Raw genomic sequence first — 23,286 nt, 5'->3', positions numbered from 1 at the left:
CCTATTTAACAGGACAGTGGTTCTTGTTCTGAGTGCCGATAAACCAGTGTGAAGGAGGAGAGAGGTGGAGGGCTGGTATTTTGGAGGATTCAGCATAGAAGAACAGTCATCATTTGTGATACACCAGGTACCAGGTTCCTTCTCCCCCCAATCATCCACTTATCTTGTACCCATGGTTATCTAGCATCCCTTTTGCCATATGTAGTCCTGGGCCCTCTGGCCTGCACCTGTGGGTTACTTCTCAGTCCAGCGTGTATCCACTCACAAGACCAGCTTTTCTTAGCTATATTATGTGCATAGCTGACGAGACTAACTCTTTCCTAGGAGGGATTTGTCCTGAACACAGAAACAAATGATGCTGTGTCTTCAGCATAATCTGAATTGTAGCTACTCGTAATCCCGCAGCTATGGTCCATTCTTCTGGGTATGCTCTCTTTGGTTGCTTGCGAAGACTCAGTGAAGAAAAACAACTTGAGTGGCAAGAACTGTCTCCAGGGTCAGAGGCAGAAACTACCAAGCCAAGAAGCACATGGGCTTCAGCTCTGAATGTTCAGAATCAGTTGAAGGGCCTCCCCTGCAGTCATTCCTGTTAGCCTCTTCCTCATCTTAGTTCATTGTTTCTGGGGAGAGAGGAAACTTATTGGAGGTTGCTTTGTCATGTGGACAATTACTTCTCTTGATTATTTCTAGATATTTCGTCTTTGGAGTCGTCACAGAAGAAAAAGAAAAAGTCCAGCCCTCAGTCTGCTGATACAGCTATGGACCTGTTGAAAGCAATCACTTCCCCTCTGGCAACAGGCACCAAGCCCTCCAAAAAGACAGGAGAAAAGTCCTCCAGTTCTTCAAGCCATTCAGAGAGTAAAAAGGAACACCACAGGAAGAAAGTCAGCGGAAGCAGTGGGGAGCTGTCCCTGGAGGATGCTGGTTCCCACAAATCCAAAAAAATGAAACCACTCTATGTGAACACAGAGACACTGACCCTTCGTGAGCCTGATGGGTTAAAGATGAAACTTATTCTCTCACCAAAGGAGAAGGGAAGCAGCTCAGTTGACGAGGAGTCTTTTCAGTACCCTTCTCAACAAGCGGCTGTGAAAAAATCCTCTAAGAAGTCAGCTCGGGATGAGCAAGGTGCTTTACTCCTAGGACATGAGTTACAGAGCTTTCTGAAAACAGCCCGGAAGAAGCACAAGTCATCCTCAGACCCACGTTCGTCTCCTGGCCCAGAAGGCTGTGGGTCTGATGCCTCCCAGTTCCCAGAATCCCACAGTGCTAACCTTGACCTTTCAGGGCTTGAACCTATTCTAGTAGAATCAGACTCTTCCTCTGGTGGGGAGCTAGAGGCTGGGGAGCTAGTGATCGATGATTCTTACCGGGAAATCAAGAAGAAAAAGAAGTCAAAGAAGAGCAAAAAGAAGAAGGACAAGGAGAAGCATAAAGATAAACGACACTCCAAGTCCAAGAGAAGTTCGGGACTTCCCGTTGCAGCAGTGGGAGAGGTCCCAGCGCCGCCAGGCCCTCCTCCCAGCATCCCGTACACTGGAGCAGCCGCCCCTCCCCCACCGCTTCCTGGCCTCCACACAGATGGGCACAGTGAGAAAAAAAAGAAAAGAGAGGAGAAGGACAAAGAGAGAGACAGAGGAGAAAAGGTAAGGCATTTTTTAGAGTGCGATGGGAGGTAAGAGGTGAAGCAGGCTTTTCCTTGACAGTAGTTAAGTGGACTTGGAATTAAGCAGGTGAACCATTGGGAATGTGTTTGATAGCAAGGTAAACCTGCTGGAAGGATATAAAGTATAAAATACTACCAACGGTACAAAAATAGGAGCCATCTTAATTATTCATGGGTTTTCTTGATAGAGTTGTGCCAAGCATAGGTTTAGAAATACAGAGGCTTATTCTGACAGGCCCTTAGAATTCTTCAAAGGAGCCAAACCCATTTTCTTTCACCCAGCAGTGCTGTCTGCCTGGGGCTGTTGAGAGATGTGAAAGGTATTCAATCTGTGAGTTCATCTTGAAAAATAGATTTTCAAAGTTAGAATGATGACTGAGTTAACAAAGTAAGCTAATGGCTTCCTACTAACTGGTGTTGGCTACTTTCTGGTGTTCTTTTTAGCATCAAAAGGTGTGTTCTCTCACCGTTTGAGTGCTTCTCTTGTGCCAAGCCCAGTGCTGCCATCAGAGTTAAGAGGTGGAAAGAGGAGCAGGAGGACCCTGACCTCAGGAAGCTCACCACTTGTTGAGATAGGAATGAGAAATCAGCCACCTTGGTTTGATTTCCTTCTCACAACTCAAGACATTCTCTAGCAGTTGTACTGTAGAGGCCGATGACTGTGTCATTACAGGTTTCCTTTAAAAGATCAGCTTTTCTCCCCGATTATCAAAGTAAAAGATTATTTTTCTAGAAATCCAGAAATTCAGAATAGTAGAAAGAAAAAAAATCAATTGTAGTTTTGCGACCTAAGGACAACCATTTTCTTCCTTTGCTCTGCAAAGTTCAATGTTAGATAAAATCTGAAAGAAAAGCAACTAAGAAAGAGAAAAGCAAATGTATTAAGAATATGGGATTGGTGATTTCACTTCAGTCTATAATTGAGGCACAGGTTATTTTCCCCACTAGAAGTGCCTTTTAAAAGAGTATACAAATCAAAAAGAAAAAAACTCTTTTTTTTTTTCCTTAAACTGTACCTTCTGAGCTAAGAATCAGTGTGAGCATCAAGAACTGGACAGTCAGATACTAGGGTGGGGCTTTTTGTTTGTTAGTTGGTTGGTTTTTATTTTTTGGCTGCGTTGGGTCTTCGTTGCTGCACACAGACTTTCTCTAGTTGCAACAAGTGAGGGATACTCTTCATTGTGGTGTGCGGGCTCCTCATTGTAGTGGCTTCTTTTGTTGCAGAGCACGGGCTGTCAGCTCATGGGCTTCAGTAATTATGGCACACAGCCTCAATAGTTGTGGCACAAAGGCTTAGTTGCTCCAAGGCATGTGGGATCTTCCTCGAGCAGGGATGGAACCTGTGTCCCCTGCATTGGCAGGTGGATTCTTAACCACTGGACCACCTAGAAAGTCCCTAGGGCGGGTTTTATTCATTGTTTATTCCCAAATTGTTTCCTGAAATAGTACATGTCCTCTGTAAGATCCTAATTCAAAAATTTCCATTCTAGTGATATATGATAATGCCATAAGCTAATCTTATAGTGCTAAATGTGAGGAGGGCAGGGTGGTCAGAGAAAAGCTTAAAGAACAAAAAGATTATCAGCAGAAGGGAACATATGGAGGCAGAGAGATGTATAAGAAGCAACATAGCAAAACATCTGAACTCTAGTCCTGTGTTTCCAGGTATCTGATAAATGTTTCTACCTGGATGCCTTGGGTACCTCCGAGCTGTGTGTCACTATTGGAGCTTGTCATCCAGACCCCCAAACCTGCATCTCCTCCTCCATCTCCTTCTATGATCCCAAACTCAAAACTGTATGCTGATTATTCTTCTCAGTAGTTTATTATGAAATTTTTCAAACAAAAAGCATTGAAAGAATTGTACAGTGAACACCATATGCCACACGTTGAGATTCTTCAGTTATCATTTTGCTGTTTGCTTTATCATCCATCCATCTTATCTTTGTTAATGTATCTTAAAGTGAGTTGTAGGTATCATATACTTCACCCCTAAACACTTCAGCTTGCATATCATTAACTTAAGCTCAGTATTTGTTTTCTGGGCTTTTTTTTAGGTAAAATTCACATATGGTAAAATGCAGAAATGTGAAGTATACCACCTGATGAGTTTTGATAAGTTCACATACCTATATGACCAAACCTCTGTCAAGATACAGTTATTACCCTCATCCCAGATACCCAGAGGTGTTTCTCATACGCCTTCTCAGTCACTCCCTACCCCCAGAGCCAACCACCATTCTGATTTTTTTCCAACCTTATGGTTCACTTTTACATTTCCCTCTTCCCTTCCCACCCTCCACTATTTCCACGCAAGTGTTGAGCCTGATATTCTTCCTCTTTAATATTTTCCACACCTTTATGCCCTCTGTCACCGCTGCCTCTTCCCTCCTGGTACTTAATGTAATAAATGGCCCCCTTTCCATCTCTTCCCCCATGCAAGTAATCTTACACTGATGCCGGAATGAACTTAAGTACCACTTTGATGGTGACAGTTGTCTTCACATCCTCAGTGGATCCTTATTGCTTTTATGTTAAACCATAAGCTCCAAGGGGACCGATACTGTGTCTGTCTTGCCATCATCTCTGTCCCTGGTACATAACCCACAGTCTGGTCCATTATAAAAGGTCAGTAAATACTTGTTGAATGAATCAATATCAAGGTCCAAACCCTTGAGCAAGCATTCATAATTGTGATTTAACCCTTTTCAGCTTTACCTCCTGTTAGTCTGCTTTGCATGTACTGTGTGGAAACCAGACTTGTTCCTTACAGTCTTACCTCCACTCCTTGGATCGTATTTTGCAGTGACCTTCTTCCCCTTGTTTTTTCTCCTTCACATATTGAAGCTCTGCCTTCCCTTCAAGATGCAATCAAATGCCACCTCCTCTAAGACATCCTGACCCTCCAGTTATAATTAACTTCTGAATTCCCATAACACTCTTGCTATGGGAAGTTACTGCTCTTGTTTTCTTCTTTATATTGGATTTGTCTTTGTATATATTCCATTTCCCCTATTGAAGACCATAAGCTCCTTGAGGGTATTTTAACTCCTTAGGGACTCTTTTAGCCACCTGCTGTTATTACCTTCAACTCCTGTGTCCTTGGTAAGCATTTTGTGACACGTGTCAAGTGAATGAATATATGGATGAAAACATAGCATTGAAAAGATAGGTTGTAAGCAAATGCTAAAGAATCTGGAATGCCAAAGTAAGGGATTTGGCCATAGGCACTTTGGGGTTATGAGCAAGGTTTAAATATGCTATAAATGATAATTAAGTATAAAATGATGAAGTTATACCTGGTGACTTAGACCAAGGAGAGACTTGTGGCAGATTGCCAAGGAGGTTATTATAATCAGAGGTCAGTAATGGAAGCCTGATAGAAATAAAATTGAAATGACAGATTCAGGAGAGACTCTGAAGGAAGAACTGACAAGATCCGGCAGCCGGTCTTGGCTTTGGGGAGCCAGAAACATAAATGAGTATATAGATGTCTCTTAAAGGTTTTGAACCTGGGTGCCTTGGAAGATAAAATTATAATCTCCTCAAGGGTAGGGACTTATTTATAACCCCCCATGTTGCCAGCAGTCACTAGTGAAAAATGAGTTTTAGTTTATAGCAAAAAATCTTACTAAATTTTAGTTTATAGCAAAAAGTCGTATTTGATTGCGACTCTCCAGACTGAAACCTGATTTCTTAGAGTGTAATGATATATTTAGCCAACAGATTATTTAAAAAACATACACCATGTTTTTTAAACCTGACCTGTGCATGAAAATTTCCATGGAGCTTTAAAAAAAATTCTTTCCTAGGTTTTGTTTCAGTATAAAAAAAAAATCTGAGGGAATTCCCTGGTGGTCCAGTGGTTAGGACTCTGCACTTCCACCACAGGGGGCACGAGTTCAATCCCAGATCTAAGCATCTAGAAATTCTGTATAGCTAAGCAGTGGAGAGCATGGCCCTGGAGCCAGACCCCTTGGTCCATTCCTGGCTCTACCACTTAGAAGCTGTGCGGTGCTGGACAGGTTGCATGACTTGTGCATCTACAAGGCGGGATGATGATAGACCAACCTGGCAAGGTTGTTAGGGTTCAGTGAGGTAATACCTGGAAAGGTGTTGAGGGCCTCAGTGTGCCAAGGCCCTCTGGGGCGCCGCAGCAAACTCACAGGGGCACCACTAGATGTTTTCAGCATTAACCTTTCAGGAGAAGCAGCCATACTTGCCACCTGTCAGGTACCTTATGAACTACTAGCACAAAGTAATTCACAGTGTCAGTATCTCCATTCCTTTCATTAATGCCATATCTTTTCAAAGATGGGTTTTTGGTGATTGCCTTGTTAAAAAGCAAGGACAGGAAGACCCACACAGGCATGGTGAACCAACAAAGTTCAGGAACCTTGGCTTTGCGCAGTGTTCAGCACATCAGCCAAATGACACTCAGTACGTGTTTGTTGTCACGGCCATCATCCCAGTAGACTTTCCAGGGAGCAGTGGAAACGGAGACCTAGCATTCAGTGGCCCCCCAAAACCAGGGTTAAAAGTTGGGTGTTTGCGGGCAGTAAAGGAAACGTGTGAGTTGAGTGGGAAGTCACAGAGCCCAGAGCGGAGTCGTGTAGCACACACTCAGCACAGGACGGGGCAGAGGGGCCATGGTGCTGGGGGAGACACCAGAGAGGGCTCAGCGTCACAGAGGGAGGAAGACAGTTTCAAGAACAGATGGGTCTCGTGCTTGAGGAGACAGGAGCTCAGGTGTAGTAGGGAGAATGGCAGCCAGGTTGGCAGAGTTCACACGAGAGTGAGAAGCGAAGGCCTCGGGCAGAACTGCCTGGAGAATTTTGACTGATACAAAGAAGAGAGGTCGGACTGTCTCCCTCGTGAATGATGGGAGACAGTGTGGAGTTTTATTTTGGGAGTGTTTTTTTGTTTGCCTGTTTGTTTCTTTGTTGTTGAATCCTGCTCTCCAGGAGGAGTAGAGAAATCATATGGTGATACCTCAATGCGTTGTTTCTCCTTTAAAACCATCCTATTGGAGTCGGGGGCTTTTGGTTTATATTGGAGGAGCAGGATATGGTAACATTTCAAAGATATCTTACTTTTGGTTTTACTAAATCAGTAAAAGCCCATTCACTACCACTTGAAATAAGATCTGTGACGTTGCCACTTCAGAGGCATGCCTTCACGTAAGTTTCCAGAATGTTCTTATTTCCTCTAAGCAAGCACAGCCTTGCCCGGCAGCCTAGTGCCTGGCACGCTCAGACATTGCTGTCCATCTACTAATAAGCCAAATGCTGAGTGACAGCTAGACTTGCCCTGGTATTACAGAAATTCTCCAGTAAGACTAAAGCTGAGTAACGACAGCGACAAGGGGTAGCCCTCAGGAGGTATGTCTCTGAGAGCCTACAGTGTGCCCGGCTCTCCAAGGCATTTTTGCACACGTGACGGTCTTGACCCATAGATATTGTTAGTCCCCTTTCACACAGGAGGAAGCTGAGAAGAAAAGACGCAGAGCCACAATTTCAATAGAGGTTTCTTTAACCCCAAGCCCATACTCTTTCCACTATAGTGCATGCCTTTCTAAAACTTCAGAGACAGTTACCCAGGGCCACAGCAAGTTTTCCACAAAGCTCAAAGTAGGTTCTAGGGTAAAGTAAACTGATACAGTGCGCTGGTGTCTAAGATTTGTCCTCTGGAGACAGACACATGTTGTAACGAAGTGACCGAAAGCTTGGACTTGGGTACTTGTTCCAGTTGCTACTGACTAGCCTTGCTCTCTTGAGATTGCTTCCTCACTTCTCTGCTCACTTGTGCAACAGCATTACTTAGATTAAACTAGGTGTACATGTAACATGGTCAGCACAGGGCAGGGCGCAGTCAGTAGCTGCTGTTACAATGACTGTTGCTTTCATCCCAAGTTCTTTGGAAGCATAAAATATACTTGAAAACGTCTTTTTAAAACTTCTTTTTTTCAGCCACTCATTTCACATACTAGTCTAAGCAAGGGGGTGCTGCTTTTAAGCCTTTGTTTCTGTTTTCTTTTGCTTTTTAATATTAATACCCACCTTTTAGGAAGCAAGCTCTTCAGCTATCACCTATTTGGAAAGCAGTTAACAACTAGAAGGAAAACAGGGTCTCTCCAAAAGTAATTACAGTTGGAAATACTTCAAAAATCTGTTGCTCCCTGGAAAATATATTAAGAGAAATATAATTATTATTATTTATAATGAAAAAAAAAAACAGGGCCTCTAAGGGCTAAAAGCAGATGTTATAGAGCAAGTTTCCTACAGCTTCTTGGAGCACTTCATGGGCACTGGGGAAAGAAACATCAACTGGAGACGAGTCAGGGGACCACTCTGACCCTGTTCTTTTCTTCATGGAATAGCATCTAGCTTGCTTCGCCTACAAGAGTGTTGTAAAAAGCAGACGAGGTAGCACACGTGAATGTGCACACTGCCATTTTCACACACGATTCTGAGCCTTTGTTATGCATTCAGTACATATTTATTCTGCATTTACATTGTGCCAGGCACTGAGTCAGCTACAGTGTCAGCTCTCAACGAGCTCCGGGTGTAGTCAGAGGGGTTGGAAAGCATTCAGAGTGTTGAACCTCAGCAGAGGTGGGTGCAAAGTGCCAAGGAGAGCCTGGGGGTGTCCAGGAGGCTTTCGGGGAGACAGCAGCTGAGCCGAAACTTAAGACCAAATAGGAATTGTCAGGTGGGAAGGAGGAGTAGGCCTTCCAGTCAGGGAGTAGAAGATGCGTGTGAAGGCACAAGAGGGCCTAGGATGTTGAGAGAACCACAGGAAGTCCAGCCAGCAGGTTTAAAGTAACCATGTGGAAGGCAGGAGGGGGGGCATTAGTAAATTACAGTAATAATAAGAGCTGTACTTACAGAGTTGTTCATATGTTCTAAGCACTGCACTAAGTTTTTTATGTATGGTGTATTGGTGACTTTTCACCGGAACCCAGTGAGGTGTAGGTATTATCGTGTCCATTTCACAGAAATAAGCTCCAAGAAGTGAAATAACCTGCCCGGGGACGCACACCTGTTTAGTGGCAGCACAGGAATTTGAACCCAGGTTTTTCTGATTTCAGGACACAGAAAGAATGTTTAAATTATATTCAGTGGTATATTATGAGAGAGCAGAAATAGATTGCCATTCAGAATGATTAAAATAAAAGCTTTGGTGTGAAAACTGTACTTCTCTGTCACCCTTTCCTTTAGCATGATCGCATTTAGGGATCTGAGTGAGGTTAGTTCAGAAAAGCATCAGATGGTGGCCTTGCCACTCCCTGGGTCAGTGACTCTGGATCTGTTTCTCATCTTTAAAATGGCAGGAATGATGGAACTTACCTCGTAGGGTTGTTGGAAGGGTTAAATGAGTTTCTACAGGTAAAGCCTTGATAATAGTGTCTCCTACACAATATTAGCATGAGTGAAGAGATCAGGTTCCTGTCATCAGCAAAAGAAAGCCAAGTTTTATTTTGAAGATTCATAAATTATGTTTTACCTTAACTCCCAGATGTTTTTTAATCCTTTAAAATAGATTCTTAAACTAAAATAGGTTCTTAAACCTAAACTATAGGTTCATAGATGGGCTTGAAGAGAAATTTTCATCTGACTTTCTCCAAGAGTTCTGTGATCTCAGAGAGTTCAGCATGACTGCTTTAAACAGCGCATTAAGAAGTTGCTCTTGAAAGGTCTTGATGTTGTGACACATATCATCAAACATTTAAAAAGAGCTTCTGGCTGTGAAAATTACAGCCCTGTGAGTCACACTTACTTGGATTTGTTAGTATCCAGGTTTTTAAAATATTAATATTGTGTTAAAGGAGAGCCCACGTTATTCCAGGTATGACTGCTGTGACTCACTTGCCATACCGTATGTTTTCTTAAGTTAGAAAGTCTCGGGTGCAGTTACTAGCCTTGCATTTAGAGTCACGTGGAAATGTTTTGTATGTCTTGAGATCATCCATTACTTGTGTTTTTTCTAACTATTAATGTAGAAAAATGTCCATGCCCTGGAAAAAATCTGACCCTTAAGTTTGAATTCCAAACTTGGATCCATAGGCTGGAGTTGCATCTTACAGCGCAGTGGTTAGGTTCTAAGGTCAGCACATAAAGTGAAAATTGTTTCCCTTGAAAATCCCTTAGGAAGGCTCTGTGATGAAGGCCAGCAGTTGCTCAGTCCAACAGAATGTCAGCCCAGTGCACCTGGATTTTTCTCTCTTCACCAGATGAAGTCATTGGTGTACGTTAAGGAGCCATAATTTTATTTTTTAAACTATGTCAGCTCCAAACATCAGAACCACACTTGGGTAGCGAGTTGCACACACTGAGTGAGACATGCAGGAACTATCTGGGGAAAGCAGATCTATGCTCTCTGTCTCACTCGCTCCAAGGAACGGGCTCTTAGAGCAGAATCGCCCAAACTAATCAATCCATTTCTCCCTCTCTCTCTCATGGCCAAATATAGAACTCACATGAGCTCATGCCTTTCTTGGTAACGCCACTTCATTTTATCTTGGGCAAAATAAAGGGGGATGTGAAACGATTAGAACACTTAGAGCATTTGGGGGTATGAGACCACTACTAAATTAATAACGGAGATGCAGAATTCACTCTGTAGCCTCTCTGGACAGAAGAATACTAAAAATAGGGCCTTTACTATTGAAATGAAATGTTTAAAAGTAAAGGCCTTGCTGCTATATTCTGTGTCAGATTTAGGTCAAATGATTTCACCCCATCCTCCCTCACCAGAATTTCTATTTTTAAAAGGTCTTGTATTAGCTTTTTGGATGCTACAACTTGTATTTTGAAAAATACAGAGGGAATAGAAAAGAACTTTCCTATTGTGGCATAACAGATTACCACAAATTTAGCCGTTTAAAACAATATCCATCTATTAGCTCACAATTCTATAGATCAGAAGTCCAGATAAGGTTCCACTGGTTCTCTGCTCCCTCTCTTGAATCCAGATGTTGGCTGGGTTCTTGACTGAGGCTAGAGGTCCTCTTCTGGGTTGGTGGCAGCATTCAGGTCCTTGCAATTGTAAAACTCATGGCAACTTGTTGTCTTCAAGTTCAAAGCCAACAGGAGAATGTCTCCTGTTAGGTCTCACCTCTTTTAAGGGCTCACTGAATAAGGTCAGGCCCACTCAGGATAACCTCCCTTTTGATTCACTCAGATCCAGCTCACTTAGGGACCTTAATTATATCTGCAAATTCCCTTTCACCATGTAACATAACGTGATCCTGGGAGTGATACTCCATCACATGCACCAGCCCTGCCCACAGTCAAGAGGAGGGCATTTACAGGGCGTGTCCATCAGGGGGCAGACATCTTGGGCGCCATCTAGGAATTCTGCCTACCACAGAAATAACATGACTGAGTACCTGCTGAAGTGCCAAACGCGGATTAATTCCCACCTCTGGGAATGGCGTTATCCACGTTTTACTTATAGGGAAGTGAAGCGGTTTGTGTAACTAGTAAGTAGTATGGTCAGGATTCTGACCTAGCTCTGTCGGCCTCCAAAGCCCAGGCTTTTTCCATTTTGCCACATTATCTCTGATAAATCTTGTCACTTCTCCCTCCCTTTCAATTTATCAGCCTTTCTCCAACCTCACTGTCTTGGTTATAGGCCTTTTCATCCCTCCTGGGCACTACAGCAGCAGCCCCTCAGCCCCCACTGGGCTTCCTGCCTCCACTCTTGCTCTTCCCCAGTCCATTCTCCATGGTCCTAAAATGCAACCTGACCACGTGACTTCCTGCTTAAAATACTTGCATCACTTCTTTCCAGTGGAGTCCATACTCTTTTTTTTTTTGGGGGGGGGGGGGGAGCGTACACCAGGTTCAATCATCTGGTTTGTTTTTTTTTTTTTTTTTTTTAGGTGTAATTTTTTATTTTTATTTTTTTTTTTTTTTGGGGGGTACACCAGGTTCAATCAACTGTTTTTATACACATATCCCCATATTCCCTCCCTCCCTCAACTCCCCCCCCTCGAGTCCCCCCCACCCTCCCCGCCCCAGTCCTCTAAGGCATCTTCCATACTCGAGTTGGACTCCCTTTGTTATACAACAACTTCCCACTGACTATTTTACAGTTGGTAGTATATATATGTCTGTGCTACTCTCTCGCTTCGTCTCAGTTTCCCCTTCACCCCCCACCCCCTCCCATACCTTGAGTTCTCCAGTCCATTCTCTGTATCTGCATCCTTGTTCTTGTCACTGAGTTCATCAGTACCATTTTTAGATTCCGTATATGTGAGTTAGCATACAATATTTGTCCTTCTCTTTCTGACTTACTTCACTCTGTATGTCAGATTGTAGTTCTATCCACCTCATTACATATAGCTCCATCTCATCCCTTTTTATAGCTGAGTAATATTCCATTGTATATATATGCCACATCTTCTGTATCCATTCATTTGTTGATGGGCATTTAGGTTGCTTCCATGTCCTGGCTATTGTAAATAATGCTGCAATAAACATTATGGTACAAGTTTCTTTTGGGATTATGGTTTTCTTTGGGTATATGCCCAGGAGTGGGATGACTGGATCATATGGTAGTTCTATTTGTAGTTTTTTAAGGAACCTCCAAATAGTTTTCCATAGTGGCTGTACCAACTTACATTCCCACCAACAGTGCAGGAGAGTTCCCTTTTCTCCACACCCTCTCCAACATTTGTGGTTTCCAGATTTTGTGATGATGGCCATTCTGACTGGTGTGAGGTGATACCTCATTGTGGCTTTGACTTGCATTTCTCTGATGATGAGTGATGTTGAGCATCTTTTCATGTGTGTGTTGGCCATCTGTATGTCTTCTTTGGAGAAATGTCTCTTTAAGTCTTCTACCCATTTGTGGATTGGGTTATTTGCTTTTTTGGTATTAAGCTTCATGAGCTGCTTGTATATTTTGGAGGTTAATCCTTTGTCCGTTGTTTCATAGGCAATTATCTTTTCCCATTCTGAGGGTTGCCTTTTAGTCTTGTTTATGGTTTCTTTCGCTGTGCAAAAGCTTTTAAGTTTCATGAGGTCCCATTTGTTTATTCTTGATTTTATTTCCATGATTCTAGGAGGTGGGTCAAAAAGGATCTTGCTTTGATGGATGTCATAGAGTGTTCTGCCTATGTTTTCCTCTAGGAGTTTTATAGTGTCTGGCCTTCCATGTAGGTCTTTAATCCATTTGGAGTTTATTTTTGTGTATGGTGTTAGGAAGTGTTCTAATTTCATTCTTTTACATGTTGCTGTCCAATTTTCCCAGCACCACTTATTGAAGAGGCTGTCTTTTTTCCATTGTATACTCATGCCTCCTTTGTCAAAGATAAGGTGCCCATATGTGTTTGGGCTTACTTCTGAGTTCTCTATTCTATTCCATTGATCTTCCTTTCTATTTTTGTGCCAGTACCATACTGTCTTGATCACTATGGCCTTGTAGTATTGTTTGAAGTCAGGAAGCCTGATTCTACCAACTCCATTTTTCCTTCTCAAGATTGCTTTGGCTATTTGGGGTCTTTTGCGTTTCCATACAAATCGTAAGATTTCTTGCTCTAGTTCTGTGAAAAATGCCATTGGTAATTTGATCGGGATTGCATTGAATCTGTAAATTGCTTTGGGTCCATACTCTTTAATACAGGTTACGAGGCATCCATCTCTAAGCACTTCCTGCTTCTCTGACATCATCTCCTACCCCTCTCTGATGAGTGTTACCACTAAGAGCCTAGAACACTTGTAACCACTCTTCACCTGGCTAATTCTACCCAGCTTTCCAGTCTAGATTAAATGTCACTTTCTCCAGAGGCTTTCTTTGACTGCCTAATTTGTGAGGTGCTCCTATTACATGTTCCTGTAACACCCAGTACTTTCCCTACAATATTGTCGCATTTTATTATGACACATTAATCTGTCTTTTCTGTTAAATTATGTGTCTGGTTCTTGGCTGTATTCCCAATGTCTGGCCCATAGTGGATGCTCAGTAAATGTTTGTTAAGAAATGAATGGCAGAGTACCTTGATGGGTTACTTTTTTTCTCTTTCATTTGCAGTGTCCTTCTTTTTAGTTTCTGCTTTTCCTTCTTTGCCATTGAAATACTTTTAATATCACATGTCAGGGGACTTCCCTGATGGTCCAGTAGCTAAGACTCCATGCTCCCAGTGCAGCGGACCTGGGTTCGATCCATGGTCAGGCAACTAGATCCCACATGTCGCAACTAAAGATCCCACATGCCACAACTAAAAGATCCTGCACATGGCAACAAAGATCCCACGTGCTGTAACTAAGACCCGACGCAGCGAAGTAAATAAATAAAAAAAATTTTTTTTTTTAAATCACGTCAGAAGAACTATTCACTTCTCATGTGTTTTACTCAGGATCAAGTAATTAGTATAAGGTGAAGCTGAGAAAAAATGGTGAGCCTTTAAACTTTACATTTCACATGTTTTCCACTATCTTATGCTGCTTGACTGCCTTAGAATAAGATCTGGGTTTCAAAAGCTCATGCTCTTAACTACTCACTGTACCCAGTACAGTTACTCAGTAAGTGCTAGTGTATTTTCTACATAATTGAATAAAGTCCTTTGTAAGAGCTATGAGAGGAACACCTTTCTTCAGTATGTGGATTTGGGTCTAACATTGGGTAAGAGTTGTGATTAATTTTGTAAAGATAGTTTTAATTTTATGTTTTAGCTGTAGAATACATTTCAGGGTTGTTTCCATTCTTTGAAAATGGTTTTAGAATTCCTTTTGGAAATAAAGTCAGAGCCATCACACAGCTTTTTTATTGCCATAAGCTCTGACTAGTCTTTGGCCTTTGAGGATAGTTGTTTTATGAAAACAACATTAAGAACTAAGGCGAACCAAGTGTGTGATTGGGCTTCACTTAAAATAAGGTGCAACTGAAGTCACAAGACAGGACTGTGTTGTTTGTTGGTTTGTTTTGGTTGTAAAATCAGACTCTTAAGGCAAACAAAAGTTTCCAATAGCTTTGAAGCACCAAATGTTCATGTCATTATAACTGGAGGACCAGAAAGGACTAGCTTGGGAGGAGGTGGAGGACCGATCATATTTTGATACTGACAGATGAGGTTGTAAGGAAAGCCAGACTGAAGACACCTCAGTTTATAAGATAATGGTTATAAAGGGATCATTTTTTTCTTTTGAAATGGTAACTTTTTCTATAAGGAAGCAACATATTTTTTTCCTTTGGCCCATAATGCATAGCCCTGGAGGTCAGGCTGCCTGGGTTGTTCTGATGTTATAACTGGCATAGCTGCGGGACCCAGGCAAGTCACTATTTTTCTGAGTTTCCTTTCTCTCATCCTCAAAATGAGAGGTTTGGACAGGTGCTATCTAATGTACCTCTTCAGGTAGGAAAACTTTTCTCCTGAGTCTTTGGATAATTGTAAAATGGGATGCATAGTAATATATAATATCTTTTGTTTTATACATCCCTCACTGAACTGGTTTTAAAAGCATATTTGGTTTTTGTTTCTCAAAAATCACGCGTTGCTTTTGGAATTGTCATAATACAGTTAAGAATAAACATACTTCAGGTAGTACAGAGCAGTTTGTTGAAGTGGAAGAGGTTCATCTTACATTGAGTACCAAAGAATTGTCCTTCAGTTATTTATTTACTTCTCACCTTGGGCCACAAGAATGTGAATAATAAAATATGATAAACTATAAGTGACAGTCAAAGCAGGATTAGGTAAATTTTAAGATTAGAAATCAAAACCAGAGGAACAATATGAACGTAAGTTTGGCTCTTGATTTTCTTGCCCCAAAGTAAAGGGATATTATGTGGTTCTTATTTTCAAAAAAAGAAAAATAGATACCCCAGGAGTGGTAAAGATTTTCTTAGCACTTAATTCTAAAAGAAATATGTAACATTTGTAGGGAAGAGCTTTACAAATAATTATCAAGTAGCTGTCACAACCTGAAAAATCTAAAAATCATTTAACATGTGGTTTTTACCTTCTACAAGTAAAACTGATATTCATCTCTGAGTCATAAGTAATATGGATTAAAAATTAATTATCCTGTTTAGGAAAGCTGGTCAGTAATTTAGAACCCTTGATGAAAAAGTGCAGGTATCTTTTCTGTTTTGTTTCCATAGATGCAAGGTTGCTCAACTTGTGTTCTAATTCGGTCTCACCCTGTTCTGTTTTTATGTGGTACTAGCCCAAAAAGAAGAACATGTCGGCCTACCAGGTGTTCTGTAAGGAATATCGTGTGACGATCGTGGCTGACCATCCGGGCATAGGTAAGAACAGTTCTCATCTTTAGTGTCTTTACTTTCCATTTGTATCCCTGAAGCAGTGCCGTTAATCCAATCAGCAGGCAAACTTCTTCCCATAGTATGAAAAGAACACAAATCTCATTTCTTTCCTCAGTTTTGGAAGTCACTTTAGATTTTGTCTTAGTTCACCCCATCCGTAAAGCACAGCATATAAATAGGCAGTTGTTTCTTTCCAAGATTCTACAGTTGACTTTTTCCTTAAACTGCCCTCGTGTGTGGAGTTGGAGTGAGATGACGTATTATATTGTTTGTATTTGCCTCTGTGCTAGCAGTTAGTGAGCGGAGAAGAACACTACACCTCTCGGCCCTTGGACAAGTCATGTAAGCCCTACACACCTTGTTTGCCTAATGGGCGAACTGGCTTCACAGACTTCTCTCCAGGGTTGTCGTGAGGCACACGTGCAGCACCACAAAACACGTAGATGTACTTTATAAAGCGTGACCTTGCTCTGCATGTGGAAGCACAGCATTTTACACATCTGGAAGATTGCTTCCGAGCTGCTCTAGGGAGATTCTTCTTTGTTTCTGCACTCAGAAATTCGGTAAAAATCTAACATCTCTTATCAAATCCCACGTAACATATTTTCTTTAACCTAAGTAGATGAGCCATGTTTTGTGGGGTCAAGTTAAAAGACACCAGAAAGATGCTTAAGAATTAACTCCTTAGAGAATAGACGTGTGAGAATCTGAGCCTATCTCACGGCCACCAAAACAGCCCCTTCCTCCTAGAAAAGGATCAAGGAAATTGGGGTTTGGTTTGGTTTTCTGAAGGACTCTTGTGCTATTTAAATCCGATCTTCAAAACCCTTTTCCTAGTTTTTGCTCTTATCAATCTTCTGGTTTTGTTTACGGTTAAACCTTTACTGCATTGTTTGTTTTTTTACTCTTTTATACCAGATTTTGGGGAACTGAGTAAAAAACTGGCTGAGGTATGGAAGCAATTGCCAGAGAAGGACAAACTGGTACGTACGCTTTATTACAGACACGTTTTTTATCGCTTTATGCCTTCCAGAACCTATTATTCTCCTATAGACCATCCCAAACAGCACTGAAAATAGGGGAAAAAATGACAAATCAGTGGAAAGTGGTTTAGCAGAGGGCAGTGAACTAGTTGATGCCATTCACTCTAGGTGAGGGTTTAGCTGCAGGGAGGCTGTCTTCTAACCTCATCTAATTTTTCCCAGCAACCTTCCATGTGAGCCAAAAGCTGACCTAACGTGGGCAGTAATTAGTGTTAAAAGAGCGTCTAAAGTCAGAGTCCTTGACTGCTAACACCTACTAGTCAGCCATGGTCTGAGAACTGAGGAGAGTGGTCCACTTAATGGTCACAGCAAATAATAAAAACACAGGACGGTGTTTACTAGGTAAGTAGGTTCCAGGTTATCATCCTCATCAACCATTACCAAATAATATACCTTCCTGTCAAAGAGCTAATGAGACGATGGTAAATAGTCACATCTGAATCACTCACTGTCACCTTCCAACTAGATGACATGAAGGTAGCCTAGGAATTAGAATTACCATCTTGCTTTTTTAAGGTACAGCTCATCTGGGTGAAATGACGTATACTTTTCACCCAGGTGGATTATTTTTAGTTTCTTTTTTATGTTATTGTTATCCTATTATTGGTGCTTCCAGCAGGCAGGTTAGAAGAAATATTTAAACTACATGGACAGGAGGATGAGCCAGATGTTTCCTTTGTGATTTTACCTTTCGACCTTAGAGTGGTCGCAGAATCGATGCTGCGATGTGACCATTAGCACTGGGGGGTGTTCCTGGTCCTCTCCTAAAGATACTACTGTCACCGCTGTCTGAAGCCTGTGCACTGACCCTCCAGCTTAAAAGTTAACATTAACCCTCTGTCTGCTCCCCTCCACTGTTCCCTTTCTTTTCTTCATTCTCCTCTTCCATGACTGCTTTCCCTTTTACTTTCTTGCCCTTTTAAATTTGTTTGCCCTGATCTGATTGCAGATTTGGAAGCAGAAAGCTCAGTATCTGCAACACAAACAGAACAAAGCAGAAGCTACAACTGTGAAAAGAAAAGCATCCAGCTCAGAAGGTTCCATGAAAGTGAAAGGTGGTGACCACATCCCTCTCCTCTTTCCATTCTTTTCCCTGGAGCACTGGGAGTTTTGCTTCCTCACTAAGAAGTGGGGAGAATGGCCCATATTAGAAGCAGATCTTGATATCCAGATAGTATTAGTGAATGTTAAAGGTTGCCCCCCAAATTTAGAAAATGTACATTAGAAGTCAACAAGCTTTTCTGTAAAGGGCCAGAGAGTAAATATTTTAAGTCCGAGGGCCCTATGCATTCTCTGTCACATGTGCCTCTTTATTTTTTCTACAACAGCCATTTAAAAAGCTAAGATCATTCTTAGCTCACAAAAACAAGTCATGAGCCAGGTTTGGCCCACAGTCCGTAGTTGTGTCAGTGCCTGGTAGAGCTCATAAAAAGGGAAGATGAGGCAGAACATTATTGTGGTGGTCAAGGCCCTGGGCAAGCTCCCTATTTGCCTCTATTCTCAGCTTCCTCTGCAGGAGTCCTGTCGCCCCAAAAGAAATCCCCACCCACCACCATGCTGTTACCCGCCTCGCCAGCCAAAGCCCCTGAGACAGAGCCCATTGATGTGGCTGCTCATCTCCAGCTGTTGGGAGAGTCCCTGAGCCTCATTGGACACCGCCTGCAGGAAACTGAGGTGAGGGCACTGCCCGCAGCATGACTCCAGCTGCTGGTATCATTTGACTCCATTTACACATCGCATATGCATTCACTGAGCAACCACTGTGTGCTGGGTTATGCCAGGTGTTCAGGACACGGTGATAAGGAAGAGGGATGGTAATAGAAACACCTAGAGATTTGGAATCTACCTACTGGCTCTCAAAGTTTACACTAATACCATCCTATTGAAACAGTGGCACAAAAGGAAATTAGAGTACCCTGTAACTTTGTTTTCCCCAGTTTTATAGAGATATAATTGATATATAACCCTGTAACTCATTTTTATTTTTTAAAAATGGAATGGGAAAAATGAGTAGAAATCCCATAGAAGCTTTGATCCTTTTTACTTCTAAGAGAAGTAAATTTTTCTGTGCATTTCCAGCAAGGTTTTGAATAGACAGATTAGGTTGTACAGGGGATTAAGTGTTCCTCTACTGCTTTGAAAATAGGTAGCAAATGGGACGATTGAGGTTCTCAAGCTCTTCATTGAATTATACAGTGCTACGTACCCCGAGGAGATCTTTGTCCTTTTAAGCTTCAATTTCAAAATCACTTAACCTGCAAAGCTGTCATGTTCCATTTCTATTACCATATTCAATTTCTAATCATATCACCCCCTGGCTAACTCCGTAGTGTAGTATTTCAGTTTTCCACTGGGTCCTAATAGGACATTACAGCAAAGAAATCAGTCTAAGTTACTAAAGCCGTCTTTACGCTGAGAAATCAGCATAGGGATATAAAACTGCTTACTTGCTTTTATGTGGAAGTTGAATTATTCAACAAATAAAATGCCAACGGCCACAAGAGATGAAGCTTTGTCTAAGTTCTTTGGCTAGTTTCTCAAAATTTAGTAGGTGTCAAAACAGCTACTTTCTTGTAGGCTCAGATATTTGAATGAATATAGATATTTTCAGAATAAAATATTCTGGGATCCTTATTTATTTTTCATATTTAGATTTTCTTATGTTTCCTAAAAAGTTAAAATTTAAAATGATTTGTTTTATTCACCTTCCATATTCCAGATTTTCCCTGACATTTCCATTGAACTTAGCAAATATTTGTTGAGTTCTTAGGCATTATTCCAAACATTGGGGCGAGTAGAAAATCTGAATATCTTCCTGCTGGTTTCGTATCATCAGGAAACTTACAGTCTAATTGGAAAGATAGAGTAGATAAATACTTAGCAAATAAAACAAGGCAGCTTCTGTGAGCAGTTGCTATGGGAGAATTACATGTACATATTGACCAGAAAAGGGAAAAAATGTTGCAGAATCTCCAGTCCACTTTTTTTTTAACATAAGAAACAGTCTTAATGTGATATAATTCATATACCATAAAGTTTACCCTTTTACAATGTAGAATTTAGTGGCTTTTAGTATATTCACAGATTCATGGCTCTATTACTCCTATCTAATTCCAGATATTTTCATTAACCCCGAAAGAGAGCCCACATACGTCAGCAGTAATTCCCCATTCCCCCCCCACTCCACTTTTTCCCAGACTTTAATCATTTGCATATATCTTCACAATTTTGCCATTTCCACATACCACTTTATACTATTATTTACTTTGTATTTTTCTAATTTTAACTTTATTGGGGTATAGTTGATTTACAATGTTGTTTTAGTTTCAGGTGTACAGCAAAGTGATTTAGTTACACATACACGCATGTTCATTCTTTTTAGATTCTTTTCTCATACAGGTTATCCCAGAATATTGTGTAGAGTTCCCTGTGCTATACAGTAGGTCCTTGTTGGTTATCTATCTTATATATAGTAGTGTGTTTATGTTCATCCCAAGCTCCTGATTTATTCATATTTTTATTTGAATAAATTTATCCATGCTTTCACGATGATGTCCTCAATATCACAAGTGAGATACTCTAAACTTTTTTCTAATCTGCATCAAAATGGATGTATATCAAGTAATTAATGTTCACCTCTATGCCACCAGAAATTAGTAAATGTACTACTACACTTTAAGGAACATTGATTTATACAGTTTGCTCATTTAAAGATTGAATACCTGAAGCCTAGTGAAATTAAGTGACCATTATTACAAGTTTACGCAACTCGCTGTGACCAAGCCCAGCTTGCCCCACCTCTCAGCCTGCTCTCGTTCTGCAGCTTTGCGCCACTTGAAGCAGTTAGAGCAGTGCTCAAGAGCAGAGAGTTAGGGGGTCGGGAGAGGCTCTGTGAAAGGGAGGTGGGTTCCAGCAGGACCCGGAAAGATAAGCAAGACTTGGTATCACAGAGATGTTGGAGACAGACATTGTAAACCAAGAGAACAGCACATATCTGCTTCTCAGCCCTGGGTCAAGAGAGACCCAGTGGGGCTCTAGACCCCAGTTCCCACTTTAACCAGATCTTTTAGCTGTTTTGTATATTGGGGTTCCACTTAAGTTTTTATTTTCAAAGGGTTGTATTGCTAAAATGATGAAAAATTAGAACATCCAGTGCATAAGGTAGAGGAAGGCTGTATATTAAGGGGGGAATAGTCCAAACTACAGAGGGAAATTACTGCTCAGGAACTGCAGGGATTTTTTGAGTAGGGAGGGATGACCAGAGCTCTCATTTGGTTTTCTCTGAGAATATCTTCTATTTTAGATTGGGAGTGAAGAGAGACCAGAATTAGAGAAAAGTTATAACAATAATCTAGTCTAGACATGACAAAGATTTGAATTTAACAAATATTTATTGAGAGCTTACTCTGTGCAGAAGCCCAGTAGTTATTGGGAGGATATAAAAAGAACAGGACTTGGTTCCTGCCTTCAGGTTGCTTATTGGGAGAGTCAGACATAAACTTCACTGTAGGGCAAAAGTAGGGAATAATATCACTCACTGTTCTCTCTCATGGAAGGCTCACTCCGGTGACTTTGGTTCAGAGTGATATACATGGGATTCTTTCCTTTAATTCACACTGCAACTTTGTGAAGCAGAATTTGTGTTCTGTTATTTTACAGAAGGAAAAACAGACTTAGGTTAAGGAACTTTTTCTGGAGTTTAGCCCATAAGTGCTGAAACAGAGCCTTGAGTTTGGTAGTGTGACCTCAGGGTCCATGCTTTTAACCCTCTGCTTTACTGCCTGCCTTGGAGGTGGGAGATGTTGGACAAGGAGAATGAAAGGAAAGTCAGCGGTGGCAAGGCCTTGAGGCTGGGCAGGTGTGTGAATGGTGGTGACCTGAGCAGAGGAAGGGATGCTACGAGGAAGGGTAGGTTATTTCTCTTTACAGTGTGTTGAGATTGAGAAATATCCAAACTGAAAGCCTTAGCAGGCAGCCAGAAATGCAGTTTTGGAGATGATGTTGGTAATAGTAGTAATCATTATTGATACTTTCTGAGCACGCACCAGGCACCAGGCACCAGGCACCACCCCAAGTACTTTATGTCAGTTATCTCACTTAATCCCCTCTGTGCTACAGGTGCTGTTCGTACTGTATTTTACAGGCGCAGCATAGAAAGCAGCTTGCCCCCCTCAGTGAGTGGGATAGCCAGATCCTGAACCCAGCCATCTTGAGCCCAGAGCTCATTCTCTGAAGGACGCTGCAATGCTGCCTTCCTAGGCGACATGGCCTCACAGCAGTGCTCGTTGAAGCGGATTATACAAGAGCTGGGCAGCAGTATTTGCAGCAAGCAATTTTACTTCTTATCTCTTAGAATCACAGAGATAGAAACAATGTGAATTTTGAGAAAATTTTAAAAAGAACAGAAAAGTGATATCATCCACTATCAAACAAGCCACACGTGTGGAGCAGGGTGTGTGTGTTTATAGTCAGTGCTATGTGGGGGATTCTCATGGCTATCACACTCAAGCTGTATTTGTGGAGTTCAGAAGGAAAATATGTTTGCATATATGATCTCCACAAATCTTCCCAGCAGCTCTCCAGAATAGGTGAGACACTTTTTACTATTTTTCACTATAGGTTTTTGGAGTTTTTTCCTACTATTCCTAAGTGACTAACCCAAGGTCTCACACAGGGGTATGAGGAGTTAGGAATATAGAAAGGAAACCTGGGAATGTATTGAGTTATCAAACCAGAGACCTTCTGTTTCTGCCACAAGTTTCATGGAACTGCCCAGGGCTTACAGAATCGTGCAAGGAAATCACCCAGAACCTGAAGGGAGGCTCGGGAGTGTGGTTCGAGATGCAGGCCTCTCCTTTCACGCTCTCCCTTTCAGGGCATGGTGGCCGTGTCCGGCAGCTTGTCAGTGCTTCTGGATTCCATCATCTGTGCGCTTGGCCCCTTGGCGTGTCTGACCACGCAACTACCTGAGTTGAATGGCTGTCCCAAACAGGTCTTGGTGAGTTTCCTGGTTTCCTTGGATTTGGGAGGCCAGACCTCTGGGGAGCCAGAGAGGCCCTGCCTTAATGAGCCCCATCAAGCACAAGCCCATAGAGCTTCCTGGATGGAGCACTGCTGTCGGCTCTTGGCCCCTGGAACGTGCCACTGAGTGTCGAGTGCGTACCAGCCTTTCAGTGAACTAGCAAACCCTCCATTTCCTAAGATTTCTCTCCTTTGGAGAGAAGCATTGTGGCCCTTAAGGTACTGCAACTCCTGTGTTTCCTATTTGCTCTTCCAGAGACAAAGAAATTATAGGAGTCTCCTGCC

General features: G+C 41.8%; 1 protein-coding gene across 4 annotated transcripts in view; it reads left to right on the top strand.

Moving 5' to 3' along the window:
- Positions 1-23,286, top strand: part of HMGXB4 (HMG-box containing 4) — a 31,531-nt gene that overhangs the window by 5,965 nt on the left and 2,280 nt on the right. For 3 of the 4 annotated variants that reach the window (XM_057743629.1, XM_057743632.1, XM_057743630.1), the window contains 6 exons: positions 691-1,646; positions 15,841-15,922; positions 16,856-16,920; positions 17,930-18,035; positions 18,485-18,654; positions 22,856-22,978. In XM_057743629.1, the coding sequence (XP_057599612.1) occupies positions 691-1,646; positions 15,841-15,922; positions 16,856-16,920; positions 17,930-18,035; positions 18,485-18,654; positions 22,856-22,978 (1,502 nt within the window). Of the gene's footprint in view, positions 1-12; positions 128-690; positions 1,647-15,840; positions 15,923-16,855; positions 16,921-17,929; positions 18,036-18,484; positions 18,655-22,855; positions 22,979-23,286 lie in introns of all 4 variants that reach the window. The other variant, XM_057743631.1, reaches the window with a different exon arrangement.

This window comes from Hippopotamus amphibius, chromosome 7 (genome assembly GCF_030028045.1).
Source record: "Hippopotamus amphibius kiboko isolate mHipAmp2 chromosome 7, mHipAmp2.hap2, whole genome shotgun sequence".
Classification (NCBI taxonomy): domain Eukaryota; kingdom Metazoa; phylum Chordata; class Mammalia; order Artiodactyla; family Hippopotamidae; genus Hippopotamus; species Hippopotamus amphibius.
This window is presented reverse-complemented; position numbering and strand designations above follow the sequence as displayed.